This window comes from Heloderma suspectum, chromosome 6 (genome assembly GCF_057233095.1).
Source record: "Heloderma suspectum isolate Gila_16-S chromosome 6, 16-S_ref, whole genome shotgun sequence".
Lineage (NCBI taxonomy): Eukaryota > Metazoa > Chordata > Lepidosauria > Squamata > Helodermatidae > Heloderma > Heloderma suspectum.
Window position 1 is genome coordinate 85858195 of NC_139463.1, and position 18364 is coordinate 85876558.

Consider the following 18364-nt stretch of genomic DNA (forward strand, 5'->3'; position numbering starts at 1 on the left):
TCATCCTCTGCCGTCCCCTTCTCCTTTTGCCTTCAGTCTTTCCCAGCATCAGGGTCTTTTCCAGAGAGTTTTCTCTTCGCATTAGGTGGCCAAAATATTTGAGCTTCAGCTTCAGTATCTGTCCTTCCAGTGAACAGTCAGGGTTGATTTCCTTTAGGATGGACTGATTTGACCTCCTTGCAGTCCAGGGGACTCGTAAGAGTCTTCTCCAGCACCACAGTTCGAAAGCATCAATTCTTTGGCGCTCAGCCTTCCTTATAGTCCAGCTCTCACAGCCATACATTACTACTGGGAAAACCATAGCTTTGATTAGACGGACCTTTGTCGGCAAGGTGATGTCTCTGCTTCTTACTATGCTGTCTAGGTTTGCCATAGCTTTCCTCCCAAGGAGCAAGGGTCTTTTAATTTCATGGCTACAGTCACCGTCTGCTGTGATCTTGGAGCCCAAGAAAGTAAAATCTGTCACTGCTTCCATTTCTTCCCCTTCTAGATGCCAGGAAGTGATGGGGCCAGATGCCATGATCTTAGTTTTTTTAATGTTGAGTTTCAAACCAGCTTTTTCACTCTCCTCTTTCACCCTCAACAAGAGGCTCTTTAGATCCTCTTCGCTTTCTGCCATTAGGGTGGTATCGTCTGCATATCGGAGGTTGTTGATAATTCTCCCAGTAATCTTAATTCCGACCTCTGATTCATCCAACCCAGCATTTCTCTTGATGTACTCTGCATATAAGATAAATAAGCAGGGTGACAATATGCAGCCTTGTCATACTCCTTTCCCAATTTTGAACCAATCGGTTGTTCCATGTCTGGTTCTTACTGTTGCTTCTTGACCCTCGTACAGGTTTCTCAGGAGACAGGTAAGGTGGTCTGGTACTCCCATTACTTTAAGAATTAGCCAGAGTTTGTTGTGATCCACACAATCAAAGGCTTTAGCGTAGTCAATGAAGCAGAAATAGACGTTTTTCTGGAATTCTCTTGCTTTCTCCATGATCCAGAGAATGTTGGCGATTTGATCTCTATTTCCTCTGCCTCTTCGAAACCCAGCTTCTACTTCCGGTAGTTCTCGGTTCGCATACTGCTGAAGCCTAGCTTGTAGGATTTTGAGCATCACCTTGCTGACATGTGAAATGAGCGCAATTGTGCGGTAGTTTGAACACTCTTTGGCGTTGCCCTTCTTTGGAATCGAAATGTAAACTGACCTTTTCCAGTCTTGTGGCCACTGTTGAGTGTTCCAAATTTGTTGGCATATTGAATGCAGCACTTTAACAGCATCATCTTTTAGGATTTTAAATAGCTCAGCTGGAATACTGTCATCTCCGCTAGCTTTGTTGTTACTAATGCTTCCTAAGGCCCACTTGACTTCACCGTCAAGGATGTCCGGCTCAAGTTCAGTGACCGCACTATCAGCAGTATGTGAACCAAGAACTACTGGAAGTACAAGCTGGGTTTCGAAGAGGCAGAGGAACTAGAGATCAAATCTTCAACGTTCGCTGGATCATGGAGAAAGCAAGAGAATTCCAGAAAAACGTCTGTTTCTGCTTCATTGACTACACTAAAGCCTTTGATTGTGTGGATCACAACAAACTCTGGCTAATTCTTAAAGTGATGGGAGTACCAGACCACCTTACCTGTCTCCTGAGAAACCTGTACGAGGGTCAAGAAGCAACAGTAAGAACCAGACATGGAACAACCGAGTGGTTCCAAATTGGGAAAGGAGTACGACAAGGCTGCATATTGTCACCCTGCTTATTTATCTTATATGCAGAGTACATCATAAGAAATGCTGGGTTGGATGAATCACAGGTCGGAATTAAGATTGCCGGGAGAATTATCAACAACCTCCGATATGTAGACGATACCACCCTAATGGCAGAAAGCGAAGAGGATCTAAAGAGCCTCTTGTTGAGGGTGAAAGAGGAGAGTGCAAAAGCTGGTTTGAAACTCAACATTAAAAAAACTAAGATCATGGCATCTGGCCCCATCACTTCCTGGCATATGGAAGGGGAAGAAATGGAAGCAGTGACAGATTTTACTTTCTTGGGCTCCAAGATCACAGCAGACGGTGACTGTAGCCATGAAATTAAAAGATGCTTGCTCCTTGGGAGGAAAGCTATGGCAAACCTAGACAGCATAGTAAGAAGCAGAGACATCACCTTGCCGACAAAGGTCCATCTAATCAAAGCTATGGTTTTCCCAGTAGTAATGTATGGCTGTGAGAGCTGGACTATAAGGAAGGCTGAGCGCCGAAGAATTGATGCTTTCGAACTGTGGTGCTGGAGAAGACTCTTATGAGTCCCCTGGACTGCAAGGAGGTCAAATCAGTCCATCCTAAAGGAAATCAACCCTGAGTGCTCATTGGAAGGACAGATGCTGAAGCTGAAGCTCCAATATTTTGGCCACCTAATATGAAGAGAAAACTCTTTGGAAAAGACCCTGATGCTGGGAAAGACTGAAGGCAAAAGGAGAAGGGGACGACAGAGGATGAGATGGCTAGATAGCATCACTGATGCAATGAATATGAACTTGAGCACACTCCGGGAGAGTGCGCAGGACAGGAAGGCTTGGCGTGCTATGGTCCATGGGTTCATGAAGAGTCGGACACGACTGAATGACTGAACAACAACAAAATGCATAAGCGTATGTCATTTTGTGTGTTTGTGCATATTTATCAGGGAAAAATACAGGCAACTTTACTTCAGTGGAACTTTATCAAAAGTGCCTCAAATAGGAAATGTATGGAAGCCATACTGCCATGATATCATACTTCACGTTAAGCTTCCTGCTCACTGCACTTGTTGAGTAAGTTTATACATACTCACAGCCTTCCAAATTGCATTAGTCCACTGCTCTTTAGTTGGTTGCTTTGGGGACTTCCAATTACATGCTTTACATAACTTTGTAGTTGTATAGAATTGCTCAAGAAGGTCTTTATTCAGGAATCCAGGATCATTGGATTCAAAAAGATGAAGCAGCATTGCTTTAGGAGATACCAGTGGTCTAACATGAGACCAATTAGTGCTAGCTTAGTGGAGACAGATCAGTGCTAGCTTTTTTTTGCCAGTGTTCCCAAGTAAGTATAGTGTCTCTAATCACTGGATGATCAAATATGCACTTAGGTCTATCACAGTGTTTGACCCATATCAAGGCTTCAAGAGGGTTGTTGCCCACTGCTTGTTGTTATATGAGTGTCCATTGGTGCTCTGAGGAGGGGTGCATCCATCCTACAAGAAAACGTAGCTGAGCAGCCGCATAATGTAATTCCAAATTTGGCACTGCAAGACCTCCCTTTGCCTGGGGTCTGTGAAGAGTTGCTCACTTCAACCTTGGCTTCTGTCCAGACCAATAAAATCTGATAATAGCTTGCTCCATTTGGCCAGAGTTGGAATAGAATAGATGAAGTGGAATGGTCTGACATAAGAAAAGGAGTCTAGGCAAGCTATTCATTCTTACTCTAGCTATTCCGGCTGACCATGATATCCTATCCTTGCCCCACTTCTGAGTATTGGAGTGAATTCATTTTCCTTTGGTTCTGCCAACAGACCCTCAGCATGCAATGGCCTGTGAGCATGCCCAGTCCACATTTGGGCAGTTTGGGGACAGATTCTTGTCCCATTAGATTTGTGTGTGTGTGAAGAGGTTTTAAACACCTGCAAACTTTGAGGTTCTCTTGAGCAGGGTGATTTTTCTCTCTTGCTTCTCAGCTTTGGCTGCATAGCTGGCAGGAGTCAGCACCTGAGTTCGCTATTAGAGGGAGTGCTGATTTGCCTTGAGCTGCAGCTTTGGAGGAATTATTTGCATGCACCTTCAGCTATCACTTAATTTCTCATTCCCACTTCCCTCCCATAAGATGGTGCTCACTGAAACCAGATGTAACTAGTACTCATTCCTAGGGATGGGTGAGAATTTCCTTCCATCCAAAATGTCATGGCTTCCAAAACAATGAGCCAACTGGAACAGTGTTCTGGACCAAAATTTGCACTTGCCAGAATTTACAGCAACTAAAATCCCCACTTTAAAACACAGGGGGGGGGGTGCAAATCTGGGGAAGACTGAAGAAAATCCATACACAATGGGAATGTGCACATAAAATGTGCACAATAGCCATATTAAAAGGCAAATCAATTTCAGAATATCTATCATCTATCTATCTATCTATCAATCTATCAATCTATCAATCATCTATCATCTATCATCTATCATCTATCATCTATCTATATTAGCAAAGCATGCACACGGAAATGGGTATATTAGGTAAAGTGTACACAGAAATGAATATTTTTTAGTGTGGACTTCTAAAAATTAAATGTATACATTGATGCAGAATCAAGACAAATTGAGCTTAAAGTCAGAAAATGAGAAACTAAACGGAACCAAAATTGACAGTTTCACCCACCCCTATGCTTCCCTTCCCTGACCCCAGTCTTGCAATAGAGCTATACTTGTAAAGCACAAATAAGACACTGAACACAAGAACTATTCTGGAATGGCCCGGCAGCTGCTCTATCAGCAGGTAGCTTAGGAGATGAGGCAACAGGAACAATTAGGACAAGATCTGGAACAGGATTACAAGAATCTGTTTCCCAACAAAAATGAACCTCACTCACAATGCATTTGAGATATTTTTTTAAGCGATTCTCTATGTGTATTTTCATTATTCCTCGATTTTTATACAGAAAAAGATAACAGTGAAGAAATATATTGTTGAACAAACAGGACTTCCAAGAATGGGGGAGGAAACCATGTTGAATATGCATTTCTTTGCCTTTAGTTGACCAACGACCCCCCTGCCCATTTTATGCTGTGCACATGCTTGAGCATAAGTAGGGCGGGATCCCCTTTTAATATTCTGAATAGCAAGGCAGCCTCATCAAGGCCACATCTCAGATGTTATTGTTGATGTATTGAACAGCACCTTAAGACGCAATGTGACCAGAGTAGAAGCAGAAAGGGCCATGCAGAAAAATAAAGAGAACTCCTGTTCGTACTGCTCTTCCTTGCATAGTGGTCAAAGTGTCCATTTTAATACAGTGCTATTTTTAAAACATCTATATGGGGGGTATCAAGTTTCAGATATCCCTGTGAAATGGCTGTCACTGTCATTGCAGTTTACTGACTAAGCATTACCAGCATGTCTTGGCTTTGGCGTTTGCTGTAAAAGAGATCAATGAAACCCCCCAGATCTTGCCGAACGTCACCCTGGGATTCCACATCTATGACAGCTATTTCAGTGCAATGTGGACCTATCATGCAACCATGGAACTTCTTTCCACATGGGACAGATTTAACCCCAACTACAAATGTGACACCCAGAGCAAACTGGCTGCTGTTGTCGGGGGACTGAGCTCAGAAACGTCTCTCCACACTGCAACCATCTTGGGCAGCTACAAGATTTCACAGGTAGGTAGGTGGGGTTGTAAAGAATAAGACTTTAACAAGTAATTCCGTTTTCTAGTCTTTGGGGGTTGGGGTTATGGGGTTTGGAAATAGTGAGTGATATGACTGAAATACGCTGACAAATCTCTCCTGAGGATTGTTGAAGGTGACAGGAAAATAGGAAGCTGCCTTATACTGAGTCAGAACCTTGGTTCCCCTTGCCCAGGTTTGTCGACCCCGACTGGCAGGCACTCTCCAGTTTTTCAGGCAGGAATTTTCCAGGCCCCACCTGGAGCTGCCAGGGCTTGAACCTTCTGCATGAAAAATATGTAATCTACACCTGGGAAAAATTAGCCTGTGTAATACATTCATATCTGGGATAACCCATGGTGACAATGTTTATTGTCTTTTAATCTGAAAATGAGGAACTTAATTTCTGTAGTTAACCTAAGAGCCATGCTGGATCAAACCAAGGTCCATTTAGTCCATCATTCTGTTCATGCAGTGGGCCAGCAGCTGCCCATGGGAGACCCGGCCAAAACAGGACATGAGTGCAACATTAAGTCCTGTCTCACTGACCTTTTAGAGTTCTCTGAGGGTGTCAATAAACATGTAGACAAGGCTGCACCACTAGGCATTGCTTCCAAAAGGCTTTTGACAAAGTCCCTCACCAAAGACTCCTGAGGAAACTTAACAGTCATGGAATAAGAGGAGAGGTGCTTTTATGGATCAGTAACTGGTTAAAGAACAGAAAGCAGAGAGTAGGAATAAATGGTAAATTCTCCCAGTGGAGGGCAGTAAATAGTGGGGTCCCACAGGGATCTTGATTGAGAATGGGCACCTAAATGGCAAATGCGGTTCTATGTAAGCAAGTTTAAAGTGATGCATGTCAGGGGGAAAAATCTCAGCTTCAATTATGACCTGATGGGATCTGAGCTAGTGGTGATTCACCAAGAAAGATCTTGGGGGGTGTGGTGGACAGCTCAATGAAAATGTCAACCCACTGTAACAAAAGGCATGCTCTATGTTAGGCATAATTAGGAAAGGAATTGAGAATAAAACTGCCAATATTATACTGCCGTTATACAAATTATGGTGCTACCACACTTAGAATACCGTGTATAGTTCTGGTCACCGCATGTAAGAAAAAGATATTTTAGAGCTGGAAAAAGGGCAGAAAAGGGCAACAAAAATGATCCATGGGCTAAAGCGACTCCCCTATGAGGGAAGGTTACAAGAGCTGGGACTTTTTAACTTCTGGGTACCCATCGACAGCTGGTTGTGCACTGTGTGAACAGATTACTGGACTAGATGGATTGTTGGTTTGATCCAGCATGGCTCTTTTTATGATCTTATGTTATGCCCCCACCCCCACCCACATACCCCAGCAACTGGTGTACATAGGCACACCACCTCTTTAACTGGAGTTACCATATTGGCATCAGGCCTTTTAGCCATTGACAGCCTTATCTTCCATGAACGTTTCCAACCCCCTTTTAAAACCATCCAAATTAGTGGCCATCATGACATCTTATGGAAGTGAATTCCATAGTTTAGCCATGGCTATGTGAAGAAGTACTTCCTTTTACCCATCCTGAATCTCCCACCAATCAGCCTGATGCCATGACCCTGGGTCATCCCATGTGAGAGAGAAAACTGACTCCATATCCACTTTTTCCACACCTTGCATAATTTTGTATACCTCTATCATGTCTTGTTTTACTCACCTTTTTTTTTTTAAAGCTAAACAGTCCCAGTCCCTTTCCTTGTAGGACAGTTGCTCAAGCCCCTTAATAATTTTAATTGCTTTTTATTTCTTTTCCCTACTCTACAATATCCCCTTTTATGCGGTGACTAGAACTTTATCCATGGGAGACTCTACCTCTGTATTAAGCAGAGGTCTGTAGTAAGGTTCTCAGCTACAGCAGTAGTTATTATGGTATCTCATGCCTGCTCCAACAAGAATATTTTCAGGTAACAGATCCCGGTACCTCTGGTGAATGTGAAGCAGGGTTCTTCCATACCTCTGTTCCTCCCCCTCCAGAACACCTGCAGTGTAGAGGTGTTTCAGATGGACGTCAGAAGCCACTGCTAGGAGCCTGTGCCACTGCTGAAACAAACTGTATACTTTGCCACAGAGCTCTGTTTGCAGAGCAGTTTGGATGGCAGCTTTGTTGGCCATGCCTGCCAAGATTTTCTTGGCAAGGTTTTCTACATTTTCTTGAAGTGACAGAGTTTTCATCATAGTGAGGATATCCTTTGCTGCCAATGCCCATTTATACTCTCCAGAAAATTACTGGTATTCATGGTGACTGACTTGTAAGTAAGCATCCCCCCGCTTCCTACAGAGAAATGCCATTGCTACCCTTGCAATATAGTTGCATGTGGAGAGGGTAGAATTGTCCTTGAAAGGAAACTGGCACAAACTTTTGCTGTGTTACTTCTGGTTTTCTGGAGGGAAAGTGAAGATTGAAGACAGCAAAGAATATCAGAAACAGGATCATGCATTACATGGGTGGAGGGAAGCAAAGCTACTCTGTAGCTGCACCTCTGCTTGGGTGGCTTTCTCTTCCATCCCAGGCTGTCCTGGCAGGGCAGATGCTGCTTGGCAATGTCTCCTCTGCAGCTGTCTTCAAACAAGTGGATCAGAAATGTCCAGACCTGGTGTGGTGCTTCTAAAGGATCAGTAAGCCACATGACAGGCTGAGGAGCCACATGGTGAGGCACAGGAATGACTAGTGGTTGGTGCAGCAGAGGCACTCTACCCAGGTTGAACAACAGCAGAACGGTACGAACTGCTGGGAGGAGGTTAGGGATATGGTTGGTAAGAGGGTTGCACCTGAGGCCCTGCAACTGCTTCTTGCAAGGCCGCTGAAAACATATGCAGAACTTTGTTTTGCCAGTCCATGACAGCATTTCTTTCCTGCATGACCTGTTCAAGTGTACGTTCCAAGGCTTCCATGCCTTCACACATTGACTCCCCAGAACTGCAGATGCTCTCAACTATGGTCCATCAGTAGATGCTCATTGGCTCTCCTTCGATGCTCCTCTGCATTCAGGTCCTTGAAAAGATTATACATGTGCTCACCCGATGTTTCAGTGGCATCTACCAAGTCCCTAGAAAGCTGCACGTACTTGGCTTTCTACTTGCTCCATAGAAAACTGCCCTGTGCACAGTAGTGCCAGATTTGGATGACATGACAAGCCACTCTGACACAAACAAGCCTCACAACCCACAGTGTTGTGAACCAGGACTACGGGTGCTTCCAGAGGGACAGTTCCTAGCACTACCAATCAAAAGGTGCTGTACAACTATTCTGTCTTTCCTTAAGTGGCAGTGTTTTGTTTTTTCCTGGAAAGAAAGCGCAAATGTCCACAAGCCCAAGACCTCAGCACAACACACAAGGTGCAGTTCCTCTTGGCTTTCACAGGTTTGATTCACAGAAAACTGAAGTCATTTGAATCCATTCCCTATTTCTCTAATATCCTTCCTTTCATGTAGACCCTACACACTCTTCCAACGCCTGAAAAGGGTTTATAGCAGGCCCAATATGTGGATGCAAAAAAATGTTAAGGAGGTATTTCTGCAGGTATAGAAAGAATGAAGTATGTTTGTTATTCTGACATAATTAACTACCAAGAAAGAGATCTATCGATATTTAAGCCATGCTACTCTAAACTCTCCAGTAAACATGGAATTCGAAAAAGAATATAGGACCTGGCTAACACAGCATCGGATCTGCAATTCCATCATCTTCCCAGTTAGAGAAAGATGTTTCAATAGTCATTACACATAGACAATGAAATCCAAAGTGGATCTGACCTGATGATTTGGGGGGAAATGTTGCAATTATCTATGATACCAGTACATCCACACACTGTATGAACATTCTTATTTCATTTTTCTGAATATCGCCACCTTTGTATGTCCTGCCTTTTTACTTTTCTCTTTAGCTCATATATGGCTCCACTTCAGCAATGAGTGATAAAACCCACGTCTTCCCCACTTTCAGGATGGCTCCAAAAGAAATACATCAGCATATGGGGATTCTCCAGTTACTTCTGCATTTCAGGTGGATTTGGATTAGCGTCCTTGCAACGGATGATGATGATGGAGAAAGATTTGTGCAGACTGCACTTCCCACATTTTTCCAGAATGGCATCTGTTTTGACTTCATAGAGAGAATCCCTAGATTCACTTTTGCCACTGAAGTTTATGAAATAGAAGCATTGATTCAGAAATGTTATGATCTTATTATGGAGAGAAAAGCCAATGCATTGGTGTTTTATGGAGAAATCCAGGCCATGATTATCTTGGGAATGTGGATATGTACACCCAGAACAGTTACTCATGAAGGAAAAGTCTGGATTATGTCAGCCCAAATAGATATTGTAGCATTGGTCTTTCAAAGGAATTGGGATTTCCACGTCTTTCAGGGTGCTCTATCCTTCACAAGTCATTCAAATATACTACCAGGATTTCACAAATTTCTTCAGATAATCAATCCATCTTGGACCAAAGGAGATGGTTTTATTGGGGACTTCTGGCAACAGGCATTCAGCTGTACATTCCCAAATGTCCTTGTGGATGAAATTGTAGGGAAAATCTGCACTGGAGAAGAAAAGCTGGAGAGCCTTCCTGGGCCTATTTTTGAAATGAGCATGACTGGCCATAGCTACAACATCTACAATGCTGTCTATGCTGTGGCCCATGCTCTACAGGTCATGCATTCCTCCACATCCAAACATGAACCAGTGGTGGTAGATGGAGGGAGCCCAGAGCTTTGGAATCAACAGCCATGGCAGGTAACTTCCTGGGCAGACAGATATCTAACAACTGCAAGAACAAACTGAGTAGAATATAATCTCTTCAAAATCCAAGCATTCCCTCACTCTTTCCTTGCTCCACTCAAAAGCTAAGAATGCCACAATACTTCATGTCATTTCCTTTCTCCCTTTCTTCTATAATTATATCATTCAAATAATAAGAAAGGAAAGGACTTGTCACAAGTTAAATAGCAACAAGCCAGGGCTTTCCATTTAGCATATACTCAATATGGAGCTTTAGCCAATCCGAAAGTTTTCGTGGAAGTAATCTATATAATATACATTTTCAAAACCATGTTTGTCATATTCACATTTCACCTAACCTATGTGACTGTAACTTTGTTGAACAGGATTTCTACAACCAAAGCTAGTTTGGTTGATCAAATAAGAGCTCTTTCAATCCAAGCCATATTATGCAAGCCAGTTCTCTATCTCCCCCACCTATTCCTTCATCTGAATAGTTGCTTCCTAAAGGCCATCTACTATGTTTACAGCTGTGATGACATTCAAATCAGAGACTTCTTGGATCATGGCCCTTGGACTGAACCCCCAGTTTTATGCAAGGGTTGTTTTTTAATGGATTTATCCAGTTGGGAACTCCCAGAACCAAACACAGACATGAACACAATATTTTGCCAGAAATCTGCATGTTTCCAAACTTACAATAAGTTCTGCAACACACACACACACCAAATTTGTTTGATAAAATAAACACATTTTAAAAACTACATACATTTCTAAAATATGCACAAACACGCATTAGTCAATGGGTGCTTGCATACAAAATTAGAAAAATGTGCAAAAAAATATGTAGACAGGGCGGGGCGTGAGAGCACATACAGAACCAGGGCAGGATGAGCTTGGTGGTGAAAAAACAAGAACCTTGAGGAGATAGAGCTTGAGAGATTTGCCTGTCCCTATTCAAAGGTTCAACGTGGCCCCTACCAGGATCTTTCTACAGGATGTATCTTCTGGCCCTTATTATTCAGGCTTGGTTATGGTTATGAATTTGCACATGAACTTTTAAAACAAAGTTCTCAATGTTTGGGACAAACTGAAGTTAAGAATGGAAAAATTCTCAAAGATCAAGTTTAGATGCACTTAAGATGGGAAGAATGAGAAACAATGACTGAAGTTGACAGATCCATCCATTCCTACAGAGAGTTCAGTCAGATGGTCCCAGAATAAACGTCCATTCTTCTTGCCACATCCCAAGGGTCAAACTGCCAGAATCTATGTATCCTGACTGAGTGAACATTTCAGACACGTGGAACAGTTTTAGTAAAATGTGTGTTATATTTGGGGCAATGTCATGATCAAAAGGCCCAAAGTTTTGGCCCCAAAACAAGTCCTGTCTTGAACATCAGTAGGGGGATGAAGAGAGGAGACAGTGGGCAAGGGTGACATAGTTCAACTCATGAAGCCATTAGGAAGCACAGAAAGGAGAGCTGAATTTTCTTCTCCTTGGGGTGGAGACCATCCTGGGACAGAAGCAGAACACCTGTCTTCCCAGGATAAAAGCAAAACTGGGGGAGGGAGGAGAAGGAAAGAAGCCCTCCCCCACTTTTTTGCTGTGTTTAATCTGTTCTGTTTCCCCTTTCAATCTAGCTGCACCATTTTCTGAGACATATCTCATTTAATAACAGTGCTGGGGACAAGGTTTCCTTTGACTACAATGGAGAATTAGTCACTGGCTTTGATGTTATAAATTGGGTCTTTTTCCCAAACCATTCCTTTCATAAAGTGAAAGTTGGGAGGATGGACACCCTGGTTCCTCCAGAGCAAGCAGTCATCATTAAGGAAGATGCCATTGTGTGGCACAGCTGGTTTAACCAGGTAGGATCTCAGTAGGGATGGTATAGGACATGTTTCAAGTTATAACTGAACTCTCAGGGCAAACTGACATAAAATGCCTCTTTACATTTAATATGCAGGGTTTTAGAAAAATAAAACTCCATCCCCTTGCCTCCATCTTTTCTCTGCCTCCAACTCCATTCTCTGGGTTGTATCCAATGTTAGTCTAACTTATGTCCTTTCCATTTCAATGGGTCTACTCTAAGTAGGACAAACATTGGATACAACCCTCTGAAAGCTGCTTGAGTATTTATTTTTTTAAGTGACCGGATGATGTAACATTCATCTCTGTGAGAGGTCTAGTTTATCTCCAAGTCCAATTGTCCCTGAGTCCAATTGTTGATGGACAGTATTCATGGAGCTGTACTCTCTCAGACCATTTCAAAATAAAGACTTCTCAATTTAAACAGTGTAATGGATCAACTACTGTAGGAAGTGGGGTCCTTAAAGTTTTGTCCTGGGTCTCATGCAGCTGATGAGTTGGAAGAAGGAAAAGAAAGCTCACCTGTAAAATTTACAAACACCTCTAAAAGGTGAGGATATAAATGACCACTTCGTGCGCGGAAAGGAAAGATGAATTGTAATTTATATACTAACTGGGCAGGGGTGGGAAACGTTGGTCTAATTTCATATGGCCCTCATCATAATTTCAAAAGCCCTCTGCCAGCAATCAGTTCAGACCTTTGACAAGAGCAGTCTATCCCTTCCCTAGTAGCTGGCTACATCAGGTGCAAGAGGAGGTCAGAGGGGGAGAGAGGGAAAAAGGGTGCAAGAACAAGTGCAAGGGGGAGAAAGAAAGAAAGAAGGAAAGAAAGAAAGAAAGAAAGAAAGAAAGAAGAATGGGGTTACAGAGAGATAACGGGTTGTGGAGAGAGAGAGAGAGAGAGAGAGAGAGAGAGAGAGAGAAGCAAACAAAGGAGTCGGAGAAAGAGAGAAAAAGTGGTGGCCCCATCTAATTTGGCTCTGACCCTGCCAATTATTAGCTTCAACCCCTTCCACTACTAGCACTGGACCCAACAGATCACCCCCAAGAGAATGCAGCCAATGACAGAAAAAAATATTGCCATCCCTGAACTAGGGAATATTAATAACTATTTCATGTGTTCCAATGGATACAGCGTAGGTCAAAACTACAGTCATCTCAGGCATTAAAAAGTGGACAAAACACTGCCATACTCATGATGTTGGTCAAGATTCAAATAGCAGAGCCAGACAGTGCTCCCAGAACTTCTAGCGACCATTTTCTCTTGCTTAAGGCTGTTTGTAAAGCCGGCAAGAATCAAATTCCCAAACCACTTTTCCTGGTACTCTCCCCTTCTGTTCCTGGATAGGTGCTGCCCTTCTCCGTGTGCAATGACAATTGTCTCCCTGGTTACATCAGACAAAAGAAAGAAGGAGAACCATTTTGTTGCTATGATTGTGTTCCATGTCCAGAAGGAAAAATTGCCAACCAGCAAGGTTAGAGATGTCATGTGCAGAGCTTTCAAAAAGTGTGAGGAGAGTTTTAACATTACTCTGTTGAAATGGACCCAGCCTGAGAAACAAGTGCAGGGTAATATTAGAGATAGGTGTCATATCCATGATTGAGTTTTTCTGTGTGTGTGTGTGTGTGTGTGTGTGTGTGTGCGCGTGTGTGAGAGAGAGAGAGAGAGAGAGACAGACAGACAGACACACACACACACACACACACACAGGTCTAAGTGAGATCACCTCATAATAATAATACCATGAGCAAGGAGAATGCAAAAAAGATACATTCTCAGTTACCTGTACATATCTGGGATGCGGGGCCTCAGGCCCAGGAAGGCTAAATCCATCCCTCTTTGGGTTCCAGTCTGGCCATCTGGGATTCCCCAGGAGGCCATGCCCATTTTCCCCAACGACTGATTGTTTGGTGGTTCCCCAGCATTTGTGCTATTTATTCCTAGGGGTGTACGAAAGTCACTTACCTGTTCGCGGATTATGTTGATGGTGGAGGTGGCGTTCTGTTCCTCCCCCCCGGAATCCTCCGAGGCCGGCTGTGCTCTGTGGCAGTTCTGCAGAGCAGCCGGCCAGGCCCGGCCAGGCCAGAGCCGTCCGCGGCTGGATTTCCGGCCGCGGAGGGCTCTGGGTAAAAAAAAACAAACCGCGTACGCAAATGGCAGCAGCTATGGCCGCCACCATTTGCGTTCCTTCTTTTTGGCCATCTTAGTCTACTTAAATATTTACGTAGATTATGATGGCGAAAATAAAGGGGAACGCAAATAGCATAGCAGGCGCTATTTGCATCCCTTTTTGATTCACCATTTTAGCCTTGATGAAGCTTTAGCCTTTGATTCACTGTTTTAGCCTTGATTCACCATTTTAGCCATTTTTGCGTCCCTTTTTGATTCACCGTTTTAGCCGGTTTTTTTAGCCGTTTTACTGGCAGTAAGAGCTTGAAGCTACAATATGCTGGCATGTTTTGCATTTCTGCCTCAGCCCTTTTGCCTTTAGCCCCTGCCCACCATGGGAATGTGGCCCCTAAGAGCCTCTCCAAAATTGAATTTCACCCTTGGGCCAAAAGAGCTTCCGCACCCCTGGTGGATATGAAACACTTATCTCACAGGTTCACAGAAGTCCAAAGTACAGGGGAAAGCAGCTTTTCAGTTTGCTTTTTTAAAAAGTCATTGCATTTTATTCCATATATTAATGAATTTTATTCCATGTATTTTATACCTTAATCATCTATTTAGTGTTGCTCATTGCAAGCCAGGAAAACAAGAGAGCATATCAAGTATGCCTACGTGCTCCATTTGTTAACATACTGATAGGGATGGCGTCAGTGTCTGGTTGGGGCTCGAAGCTCTGCAATTTCTTGCTGGCTTAACCTCTGGACACCAGTCTGCAGATCCCAACACTTGCCCGACTCAGCGCACATTTTATTTATTTATTTAAAATATTTCTTGGCCACCTTTCGGGGCAGAAGCCCTCCCAAGATGGCTTACAACCATAAAATACATAAAAACAGTTAAAATATTAAAAATCTGAAAAACATAAGAATGATAAAACAATAAAAATCAACAATAAAACCAACATTTAAATCCAACGATAAAACCAACAATGATGTTAACAGCAGCAACAGTAGCAGTCATATCCATAGAAGGCCAAGGTAAAAGAAAATGTTTCCAAGGCCTTCTTAAAAGTCTGCAGTGCACAGCAAGTTGGGCAAGTGCACCGCCACCTGCTCCCTAGCCAAGCCATTGTGTTGCAGTAAATAGTGCCTCGGATGTTTTCGTAAACAATCACTTATACAAATGGCAGCTATAAACGGGCCTTTTACGCAACATTACATGTGTAAATGGACACATTTACGGCCACCATTTATATAAATGATTATTTATCGAAAATGCTGAGCCACCATTTTTATACAAATGAGAGATTAGTAAGGGGGCTGGCAGCTCACTGAGAACCAGCAGACCGCCCAGCCACTCGCCACATGGGGCGACAATGGTCGGGAGGTCAGCAGCACTCCAGCAAGTGGCATGTAGCATGGGATGAGGTGAGTTCGCCCATCCCTACATACTGATCTTTATCAGTAAATTATTTTACTTCATTATCATATCTGCTCAGTTAGAATGGTAATGTATTTTCCACCTGCTCATTCATCCTTCCTTTCTACCAGAGGTAGAGATACTCGGGTCCAGGGGCCAAAAATGGCCTTCAGGATTCCTCAGAAGACCATAGTGTCCACTTTTGACAAGAGATGTTGCCAAGGGAAAGCATCATTCATGTCTATATTTCCCCCTCTACTGTCTTTATCAGGGAATTGATGAATCTCATCTGCAGCATGTAGGGATGGCAGAGAATTCCGCCATGGATTCCAGTGAAGCTGTTCCGCCACTGATTCCGGGGGGCCAAATTCTTTAGAATCCAGCCCCCCGGAATCCATGGCGGAACGGCCTCCTGCCCCCCCCCCACAGAATGCCCCCAGGACGGAACTTACCTGGGGCGGATGCGGCGGATTCGGTAGCGGTTCCAGCAGCGGCGGCTCCGGCAGTGGCGGCGGCTCCAGCGTTTGGTCATCCTGGCTGGCCGCGGCCGGGCTGCTGCGGCCGCCATTGCCGTCGTTGTAGCTGTGATAGGCTACATAAGTATTTACGTAGCCTATCACAGCTAACCCCCCCCCAAAAAAAATCAGCTTACGTAAATGGCAGTGGCTATGGCGGCCACCATTTACATTCCCTATTTTTCGCCGTTCTAGCCTACGTAAATATTTACATAGGCTATTACGCCCAAAAAAAGGGAATGCAAACAGCGTAGTGGGCTTTATTTTTCGCCGTTCTATCCAACGTAAATATTTACGTAAGTATTTACGTAGGCTAGAACGGCAAAAAATAGGGAACACAAATGTCGGCCGCCGTAGCCACCACCTTTTGCATACACTGGGTTTTGGGGGGGAGTTACCCGTGATAGGCTACGTAAGTACTTACGTAGCCTATCACGGCAGCCTGGCCAGACACAAATGCCGGCCGCTACGGCGGCTGCCATTTGCGTCCACACCAGCCTGTCCGCGGCTGGAAATCCAGCTGCGGCCAGCCCTGGCCAGCTGCTCTGCAGAGCCACCGCAGAGTGGAGCCGGCCAGGCAGGATTCCGAGGAGGAGGACCGGATTGCCTCCTCCCCTGTCAAGGATTCCAGGGGGAGGGACGGAGTGCCTCACCCACCACGAATCAATCCGCGGAAAGGTAAGTGAGTTTCATACATCCCTAGCAGCATGGGCTCTTCCCTGCACCCTGGTAGATGCTCAACCTTCTTGTCACCACCCACAAGTTGCTTTTGGAATTCTCTGAGCTTTTGTTTTCTTTTTTAAGACTGTTTGGGTATTTGCCAGGAGTCAATTACTGTATTATATTAATTTTCTAAAGATAAGGTATTATGTGAAAATGCAAAAAACAGAAACCACATCTTCTCTTTTTCAGACATGGTTGATTGCATTCAATGCCGAGAAGATCATTATGCAAGCAAAAACCATGATTCATGCATTCCCAAGGTTGTAAGCTTCTTGTCTTATAAAGAACCTTTGGGGATCAATTTAGCCTTTTTTGCTCTTTCCCTTTCTTCAATCACAGCTGCTGTGTTAGGAACATTTGTGAAGCACCAAGACACTCCCATAGTCAAAGCCAACAACCGGAACCTCTCCTACATTCTTCTCATCTCCCTCCTGCTCTGCTTCCTCTGTGCTTTGCTATTCATTGGTCCACCTGAGAAGGTGATGTGCCTCCTGCGACAAACTGCTTTTGGTATCATCTTCTCAATGGCAGTGTCTTGTGTGCTGGCCAAAACCATCACTGTGGTTCTAGCTTTTGTGGCCACAAAGCCAGGTGGTGTTATGAGGAAATGGGTGGGGAAAAGACTATCCCCTTTCATTATTCTTTCCTGCTGCCTTACCCAAACAGCCATTTGTGCTGTGTGGCTGGCAACCTCCCCACCATTCCCAGATACTGACATGCACTCCTTGAGGGAAGAAATTGTACTGGAATGTAATGAGGGTTCTGCTACCCTATTTTATTGTGTTCTGGGCTATCTTGGTTTCCTGGCTATTGTCAGTTTGATTGTGGCTTTCCTAGCCAGGAAGTTACCTGACAGTTTCAATGAAGCCAAGTTCATCTCTTTCAGCATGTTGGTGTTCTGCAGTGTTTGGTTGTCCTTTGTTCCCTCTTACCTGAGCACCAAGGGAAAATACATGGTGGCTGTGGAGATCTTTTCTATCTTAGCCTCCAGTGCTGGGCTACTAGGTTGCATCTTTTCCTCCAAATGCTATATCATTGTGCTGAGACCAGAGCTGAATAATAGGGAACAGTTAATGAGGAGAAAAAGTGAAAGGAAATAAGTGTCTGGGTCTTCTACTTTATGCTGCAATCTGTAGATATGTGGATACATTGTCATTTTTCGATGGCCTGAGCTTTCTAATCTCTATAAAATTCATTTAGTGGTTCAATGAAGAGCTAGTTAAACAAAACAGCTATGCACATCCACATACCTTCCATGGTTGACTTTGTCTTTTAGCAACTTTATTTTTTGCTTTTTACAAGCATACTCTATGTAAGTATTATTGATGTTTAGTAGTCCTGTCATGACCTGATTCATGGTTGGAAGGCAGACCAGGCCAGATAGAGTTCCCCATGCTTATTTGCCCTTTCCTTCCTGGTGCTTTTCCACTGCCACCAGGTGAAATTCTTTATTTTTCCAGGCAGCCTGCACCAACTAACCTTAAAACCCTCTGGGTCTTCTATAAATAACTCTTGGTAGTGTGGGGTTTGGCTTATGGGCATAGATAATCAAATAAAAAA

The 18364-nt window shown here is 43.7% G+C and overlaps 1 protein-coding gene across 1 annotated transcript in view; it reads left to right on the forward strand.

Annotated features, from left to right (window-relative positions):
* The window catches only part of LOC146341679 (vomeronasal type-2 receptor 26-like), a 32872-nt gene extending 14968 nt beyond the window's left edge, over positions 1 to 17904 (forward strand). The window contains exons 3-7 of the mRNA XM_084807606.1: positions 5106 to 5397; positions 9328 to 9969; positions 11809 to 12036; positions 13386 to 13512; positions 16994 to 17904. Of these exons, the coding sequence (XP_084663732.1) occupies positions 5106 to 5397; positions 9328 to 9969; positions 11809 to 12036; positions 13386 to 13512; positions 16994 to 17904 (2200 nt within the window). The remainder of the gene's footprint in view (positions 1 to 5105; positions 5398 to 9327; positions 9970 to 11808; positions 12037 to 13385; positions 13513 to 16993) is intronic.
* Positions 17905 to 18364: the final 460 nt, after the last annotated feature.